Source organism: Culex quinquefasciatus, chromosome 1, assembly GCF_015732765.1.
Source record: "Culex quinquefasciatus strain JHB chromosome 1, VPISU_Cqui_1.0_pri_paternal, whole genome shotgun sequence".
In the NCBI taxonomy this organism is placed as follows: domain Eukaryota; kingdom Metazoa; phylum Arthropoda; class Insecta; order Diptera; family Culicidae; genus Culex; species Culex quinquefasciatus.
In genome coordinates this window covers 1,145,237-1,154,292 of record NC_051861.1, presented here as the reverse complement: position 1 = coordinate 1,154,292, position 9,056 = coordinate 1,145,237, and the positions used below count along the sequence as shown (strand labels likewise).

The 9,056-nt window shown below is 36.0% G+C and overlaps 1 protein-coding gene across 2 annotated transcripts in view; it reads right to left on the bottom strand.

Moving 5' to 3' along the window:
- Window positions 1–1,848: 1,848 nt before the first annotated feature.
- Window positions 1,849–9,056, bottom strand: part of LOC6032039 (transmembrane protein 132C) — a 134,164-nt gene continuing 126,956 nt past the window's right edge. For both annotated transcript variants that reach the window (XM_038249512.1, XM_038249513.1), the window contains one exon: window positions 1,849–7,827. In XM_038249512.1, the coding sequence (XP_038105440.1) occupies window positions 7,813–7,827 (15 nt within the window). In that variant the 3' untranslated portion in view covers window positions 1,849–7,812. The remainder of the gene's footprint in view (window positions 7,828–9,056) is intronic.

Genomic DNA, 9,056 nt, shown 5'->3' with positions numbered 1-9,056 from the left:
GTGTTTATATTTATATTTAGCATGTTTGAACTCCTTTGTCATTTCAATTCCCCCTCCTCTCGACTTTGGTCAGAGCCGAGGGACATAAACTTCAAAAAATATTTGCAACGGCCTTACATATTATTGAAAACAAATTATTGCATAGTTTTTTTTTTCTCTAAACAAAGTGCAACTCTTATCTTTGCCAAAAAAAATTTTAGCAATCAATCCTCCAATTTTATAAAATTTTAACAAACAAGTTTTAGGCCCAGTGCATAAAAGAATGGGGCGGTATTGCTTTAAAATTAATATGAAATACCTACTTTTTAGCTCTTTTATCAGTTTTCTTCTTTAGTCAAATTTGAACGTTTTATAACTTGTTTCCAAAAATGTTTGATGAAATTTTTGAGGAATTTACAATTTTCAATCACATTTGAACTTTCATGAATAAAAATTTCTCAAAAAAGCTTTTAAACCAAACTAAATTCAAAAAAATCACTTTACAGACGGGTCAAAGGGCCATGTTACATGGTCTTTCAAAATGAGTCCGCGGGCCACAAAATATCACCTCGCGGGCCACGTTTAGCCCGCGGGCCATCCTTTGGTCACCCCTGTTTTAAAAAATACAACTTAAAAAATTTAAGATAATAAGCAAAAACCTTGCTCATTTTTGATCAGCAGAACAAAGTTTCAGTTCCTGAGTCGTAAAATCAAGGCAAAAATCAAGATTCACCGATTTTACGTGTCAAATTGGATTGTTGGAACCCAAAAACCATCCACATTAACGACCCCCGGGTCTTTTGTGGTCTCTATTGCAAGTTTCTGCTCGAACCTAGGAGTCCGAAGGCTTGAATGGGGAGAACACCCAAACCTCTTTTTACTCCAAGGAACCTTCCACCCCAGTGTTTGAACTGACGACCTTTGGATTGCGAGTCCAACCGCCGCCAGCGATTCCACCGGAGTAGGCTTGGTTTGGTGTGTTGTTTGTACTTATGGCATGGAGACGACTCCTACACCTGAAATGACTTAACGGCCTAACAACCAAGGCCGGGACCGACATTTTACTTCCTCATCCGATGGAAGGTTGCAGCAGATGGGAATCGAACCCAGAATCATCCGCTTACAAAGCGGACAGCGTAACCATTCGGCCACGCACTGCCACCCCGTTCTTACAAAACGTGACGAAAATCAACAGAAAAAAACTAATTTAATCCACCAGGATCAACTCTAATTTCACTGAGCAAGACAAAATGTCTTCTCAGTGTCGCTTACTCCACATCGTCCTATAACGACAGCTCAATCCAAAACACGCAGGCTAGCTCGGATCTCATCGGCAACCGCACCACAGCAAAAAGTGTGTGCGCGACATGATTTTTATTTATGCTGCATGAGTAACTTTGAGTGCGTCGTCGTCCATCGTCGGTTGACGTCGCGCGCCGGCAAAATAGGGCCAATGTCACTGGACACCGGTCAACCACTAGCCGGCGTGGGTTTCCGAAGCGAGGAGGCTACTTCGTTTTTTTTCGCGGTGCGTAGTATTTACGTCACGCTGTTATTTATAGATATTGATTTATTGTGTGTTGTGAATCAATATTGATTTATTCTGCATTGTTTTATTATTTTTTTCTTTTTGCTCGCTTGCATAACGGCAATCTTTTCGAGCTTGTACTAGTGGAAGAGGTGCAAATATCTGCCGTAACAACGGCCAATTAGCGAATGTTTAATATTTGCCACGATCACACACTAATGAATCGTGTGCATGCAATTCGTTCAGGGGTTGAATAACGTTGGACAGATTACGACAAAATAAAAATGTCATAGAGGGCATTTCTTTGCTTTCCATTTCCGCCATACGCGCAAACCAGCTGATATAAGCACTTTTTGTTTATTTTTACAGTTACAAATAATTTCTCGTTTATTTGTTCATATTTTGTAATCATTCAAATAATTTATTTAAATAATAATAAAGTCGCTTTATGCACGCGCGGTACTATCTTCTGCTGCGCTGTCGTGTATCGTTTCCATCTCTCACACACAGGAAACAACGTGTATTCTTAATTTGTTTTGTTTTGTTTGTTGTTGTCACTGCAAAGCTAGTGTGTTCTCTCCACTTTCTTCTTCTTCCTTCTGAGGACTCGTTTCAATTAGCCTATACAGTGCACGACTATTGCAGTGTTTTGTATGTGTAATTCGCTCTAACAAGTTACGCAATGCTTTCTGCTCCAATCGGTGGTAACTGTATCTATTTAAATTCTCTCACAGGACCGCGCAAACGGAAACATAAAAAAGAGGTTTTAACAAATTTAACTGATTTCTGGAGGTGTGAAAAGTTGTGTGGAAGATGCGGGGACTTTTTGTTTGTGTAACGAGATGGAAGTGTGGAAAAAGAAGTCCCAACAAACTGGTTTGTGTGTATACAAATTAAAAACCATTACAATTAGTTAACAAAAACAAGTTACTATGGCCTGTGCTCACGCAACGGTGTGAGACTTTAGTTTAGAAGAGTGTTTTCGTTTAAAGGGATACATTTACCATGTCGTATTGCGCTTTGTTTCAGTTGATATTTCTTAATACGTTTCCTAAGCATGTTCTATTACAACGGCCTCTCGTTCTAGTATGATACGTTATGGCAGCTTGAAATCAAATAATTGTTTCTGGGAGATTGTGTAATTCAACTCTCACCAATATGAACACAAACTGAACTGGGAAAGATTTTTTTTTCGTACGTGTGCGTAGTTCATAATTGAAGGAAGGAAATAAGTACATCAATTACTAAGCGTAAAAAGTCGAGGTGTAAGCATTCGAAGTCGTTTAATTTAGGGAAAGAGTAATTCTGATGATTTGTTTTTTTTTTTGCCTCCGTCAAACGTTCATTTTTCATCCTTCTTGATAGTACTGTGATTTTGAATGTATATATGCGCATGTGTATAGAGTTACGATTTTACTTACTTTGTGGGAGCTTACAACAGCAATATATGTGTTTAGTAATTGTATTGATTTGCTTTCACGTTTGTTTGTTTTTATCTCAAGCAGGTTTCTGTTTTCGCACTTTAAATAGCTATTTATGTACTGTATAATATAACGTTTTTTGTTTCTTTCTTTCTTTCTTTCTGAGAAGTCGCCCCTTTGCTACACATTTGTCACTCAAGCTAACCAATTGTTTCCAGTTGACATGTGTTCCAATTGTTTTCGCCACCTACAACTTGCTAACTATCAAAAGGTATTCAACACACACATTTTAGCTGCTTGTGGTTAAGACATTCATGCGTTTCGCTTTATTTAGACGTATGTGTGTTTTTGTTTAATACTTACATTTCTCCTTCTCTCTTACCGATCTGGCCATGCTTCTGTTTTCTGGTTGTATAAATAGTTCTAGAAATCATATTCTCGCAACGTTATATCAGATACAAAATATTTGCGTTTTTTTTATTTGTGTTGTTCATTTGCATTAAATTTGTCTATATACTGATGCTTTTTTTTTTGTTGTTTATTTGTTATCTTTTTTTGTCTTGGTATTTGCAGAATACGTGTATAATCAAGCTCATTCATAAACAATATACATTTAGCTGGTCGTTTTAGTTGTGTGTTGTTTTGTTGTTTCAATATTGGAAGAATGTTCGACAAACAGTGTCAACCTGGAGCAATGATTCAGGCGGAAACGATTCTGTACTGCTCAACAAAAAATAGAAGGAAACTCTGAAACAAATAATGTAACGAAATGGAATGCCATCAAGTGTATATTCCAAGGTTGTTAACGATAAAATTAACGAGATTATTTCAATCATTCTATCGGCAATTATCTTTTCGACGATAATGGACAATAACTCATTTTTTAATATATTTCTTAAATTGATTAAATCCAACCAAATCCTGTGAATTTCTCTGAGCTCTCGCCAACAATATATTGTTTTGATATTATTGTAAGTCTCAAAGTATAATTACTCACAAAATTTATCAACTTAACATATTTTTTTTAGAAAATTATTAAAATATCATCATTTGCAACATCAATTTTTCACAAAATACTCTATTTTTTATAAAAATGTGCACACAATTTTTCATGATTCGCAATATCGGTATCAGACTGAATACTCTCTATTTGCTCTCACTCCAATCGCCGATCAGGTAGTACAGCGAATGGCTCAGAAAAAAATTTACGGCAAATTGTGGCAGCGCCTATTCGTTTGTGGATGACCAAGACGCTGGCAGCTAACGAGTCGTGTTCGCTCGCGAATGGTTGCGCGCTCAAAGATTCGTTCGGTGATGAGTGAGTGATTTCTGATACTTGAACCGGGAATCAAAACCGTTGGTTGGAATCCTATTTTGCAAGTTCTAAATGCAATCTAAATGAATATTTTCGAAAAAAATACGGTATTTTATAAAATTTGAATCGATTGCGGGCGGCGAATCGATGCGGCTGCCTTTCAGGATCAATTGTGTTTTGGCGCCCATTTTTTGAGTGATAAGTGAATGTTGGTTTACTGCGAAATCGATCATAGCAACCGGTGCATGTGGGTAAAATTTTTCGCTGCGCTCCGTCATTTTTTAGAATTTCGGAATCCTTCTTTTGAAAAATTGAACAAATTAAAAGAATATTTGGTGTCGTCGGGAAGTGTTTCAATAAATACTGATTATGCGGCAGGGTATTCCCTTGGTCGTTCGCTGTGAGTTGTGGATTGCCTGCTTCTTTAATAAAGGTTCGACAGGAGAGAGGGAGGAATGATTATTAATTTCTCGTCACTCCATACCCTTAGTGAAGTGATGGGAGCAAGGGCGTCTATGTGAGCGTTCCTACACCCGCTATAAATTTCCGGACGCTAGGTAAGATAAGAGTGAAATTTTGAAAAAAAAAACATATTATTTTCCAAAAAAAAACATTTTAATTAAATGAAAATGCATACAAAAGTAAGGTTCAGTGGATGGTTATTTGCAAATTATGAAAATATGAGTTTTTTTGAAAAAAATACGGTACTTGGTGAAAAAACAAACTCATACTCATTTATGAAAATTCGAGCATTTTCAAAATATACGGTGCATTGTATTTTTTTATGCTTAGAAACTTACTACATTACCAAAAACACATTCTTAAGTAAAGCATTGAATATTTAACATGATATGATTGGATTAAGTTATTTTAGGAAGATTTTAAAAATGAGTTATTGTTCGTAATCGTCGATAACATTATCCCTGACAGAATTATCAAAATAACGACGATCTCGACAACAATTATCGTTATCGTCAGGCGTTAATATTATCGATGATAACTTTATCGATTAACAACCCTGACTATGTTATTCCAAACTCGGAATATTCATAAATTATAAAAAGGATTGATAACAAACTCATCACTCTCCAGATTTCCACTCCACTCTTGCATGTTTTTTTTACGAGAAATTGTTAAAGAAAATAATCAACAGATGGGAAAAGGGGGGCGAGCACAGGCAAAAATAGCACTATCGAGTGTAGGATAGAGTGTATTTTAGTAGTGTTTTGTAATAGATTTATTATTTTTTCGCTCATTATAGGGGGTGGCTTTAATGATTTGTCTCAGCGTAGTTGCTTTTACGTATGGTTCCAAATCTATCGTAGACGCACTATCGTTAGAGTATTTTTTTCTTCTGTTTAGAATGACGAAACTTCAAGCGTGTATCTGTGTGTGTGTGTGTCTGCTGCTGTTCATGTGTTGAGAAATTGTCCCGGTGTTAATGACGAACTTGGCTGGAACAAACTATTGGCGAACGAATGGGAATGTGTTGAGATTGTTACCGAAGTTCGACATTAACAGTTGTCTGGAAATCAAGCTGAAATCAAACGAATCAAACGATACCTTGTGGTGAGTATAGGTACATGTGTTTTTCTCATACTTTTTTTTTGTTTCTTAATCTCACACAATGAACACCAATTTGCAGTTCTAACCAACTGCTCCTCTGCTCTGTTTTGCGTTAACGAAATCCTGTGTTGCTGTTTTTTCTTCTTTCTTCTCTAAGCCTAACGTTTCCTTAACAAGCTAATTTTTGGTATCATTTTCCGTATATAGACAGATTTTTGTTGTGTTGTTTTGCTTTCCTTTTCTGTAAGTGTGAGTGGGTGATTGCGTGTATTTCTCATATATGGCAGACGATTTCTTCCAGATGCAATCGCTAAATCATGACCAAAATTTGTCGCAAGCGCAAAACAGTAAATTCAACAAAGATAAAACTTTGAAAAATAATTTTGCCTCGTGTTTTTTTATATTCCTGAATACGCTATGTACACAATCGAAAATATCGCATCAATCTGTGCTTGATATGGATCGTTTTCCTTTTTTTTTCTTCCTCAATGTTGTGTCGCCATGCTTAATATAATTTCAAGCGGGATAATAGATTTCCAATACATTAACGAACTCTCAAAAAAATCGGTGCCAATTTTTGCAATGTATGCCGTCGATCTTCGATATATATAAAATGTTTCATTTTTTGTTGTTTTAAAGCTTTAATCATAATATATATATAAGGTATATGAGTTTATTTTCTATACACTGTGTTTGTTCAACTTAACCTAAATAACTGCATTTCCATAATATATATATACTTTGTTGTAATAATTACTATTTATTTGTTTCGCCTGCCTTAAATTTGTTTAAATGAATGACTAGAGTGTTAATTTGATTTACTGTTGTTTTACTTCGAATAACTTATGATACAAAGGTGAGTGTTTTGTGTGTTTTTTGCCGACCTGTCTCAGCCCGAAGTGCTCTCTCATCGAGAAAGATTCACTCAACTGTGTGGGATCAGTGCATTTCATCGCGTAGATGTGTGTGTTTAGGGTGCAATCCATGCGTGTATGTGTGTATGTTGTGTTCCAGTTTGAGCCGTTTCGACTAGCAGACGCGGTCGCCTCGAAAAGGGAGTATTAAAAATTAAAAGTTCGAAAATTTGCACTAGAAATACGTGGGACAAAAGGAGCGCGCGTGATGAGCGTTGCAGTTTGATAATTTACATTACGTTCAAGCCAGATTAAATGTTTTAGCATGTTTTGTTTAGTTTTCTTTTTTGCTCTCTTACTTGCTTAATTTTTCTTTGTTGCTTACGAATATGTCACAAAACACAATCATACGAGTATTTTCTTCAGTTTTGTATTGTTGTAACTTCTTGCTGTTTTGTTTTTCACCCATTTATCTCGTTTTCTTTCAGCGCTCAACATAATGCTGCTTGGGTACTATACACATTGTTTTCCTTCTACGTGGAAGTACGATACATATTCTATCTTATCTACGAATCTCAGCTAGAATTTCAGTATGTTTGTTTTTATTTTCTTAAATTTTGCATTCATTTTTTTAGATCACTGCAAAGACGCTTCCTTTCATTGTTTTCTCCGCACACGTTTCACTGGTAGGTCGTTCTTAATTGTTGAAATAAATAGGAAATTGTAAAATGAGATCACTTTATATAATACAAGACAAGAACCCTGCACTTTTGCACCGATTATAATTAGAGAAACGAAGCCAACTGTCTGACTACTACAAGTTCGGCTAACCCATTGATTGTGTTGTGTGAAACTCCTCACACGTCCCTCTTTCTAACGATGCCGGGAAGAGACGTGGAGTTGCGCGTGATGGCAAACTGATGAACCGGTCGTGGTGGTGGTAATGGTGGTAAATCAACCGGAAGGAACTGGAACTGGGATAATGACTTAGGCGTACGACTCACTCAAATGTTCGAAAAAGTGTTCGAAGTTGGGATCGTTGATTCCAGGGATGCACGTCGGGCTGTTCGCAGGAGATATCGCCACGTTCCGGTACTGCTGCTGGAACGTGGACAATATGTCCCGAATCTTTGCAATGATCTCTTGCACTCAGGCATTCGATTCCTGGAAAATGGAAAATGTATTGTTAAACTTTACTCTGTAAATAACATTACTGAGAAAAAGCTCGTCGTTGCATAGAAAATTTTTAAAAGATCAAATCAATTTTATTTAGTTTTTTTTTTTTTTGTATTTTGATTGGAACTGTTTCTTGTTTTCAACGACACAAACGCTGCTGTCAAAAGATACAGAGTGTTCCAGGTATGTAGATTAGATAGGGTAAAGCGGAATTTTCTGCTGCCAAAAATTAGCAAGATACCCGGATTTATATGGAGATTTTCAGAAAAGTGAAAATTTGATCATTTTCCGGGCAAATTTCACCGATTTTTTCTGTTCCATCTCCAACTGAATCGAAAATCGTGGAATGGAATGAAAAAAAATCACTTTTCAGAAAATCTGTTTCAGTGCTAACTATTTTCGACAGCGGGAAAACCGCCTTATAAGCTATACCTTAGCTGCAGAGTGTTCCAAACAGGTCTATAACGCGAGTTTTGTACTTAAAAGCAGATTTAAGAACGCTGAATCTTTTGTCAGGAGCAAAACAGCGTGATTATTGTTTCGGAGCAATTCCTCACGAAGTTAATAATTGACCGAGTAATGAATTTTTGAATCAATACTGATTTTTTTTTTCAAAAAATCGAAATATTCATCGCAAAAAATTTTCAACTTAATTTTTCGATGTAAATTGAATTTGCAATCAAAAAGTACTTAAATGAAAATTTGATAAAGTGCAGTTAGTTACCTATAGCAATTTTTGGGTAACTTTTTAGAAAATAGTCGCAGTTATTCATTTTTTTTAATTAGTGCCCATGTTTGCCCACTTTTGAAAAAAATATTCTGGAAAAGCTGAGAAAATTCTTCATATTTTGCTTCTTGAAATAAAAATTACCAAAATAAATATCTGTGCATCTTTTTTTTCAATGTAGTCCTCATCCATACCTACAACTTTGCCGAAGACACCAAATCGATCAAAAAATGCCTCCAAAAGATACAAATTTTTGAATTTTCATACATCACAAGCCTTACCCGAAAAACTTCGTCTTTACCATTTTTCGTTTGTTGACGTTTTTAGCTCTTTCCTTATCAGCCTCCTATGATCAAAATTTGATTTTACTCAACTTTTTCCATACAATCTGCAGATTTTTCCGGAATCGGTCCTAGAATGGCCAAAGTGGCTTTTTTTAGCATATAATCCTTCCTTGGGCTTATACGAACCCAACGCAAGAAAAAGCACC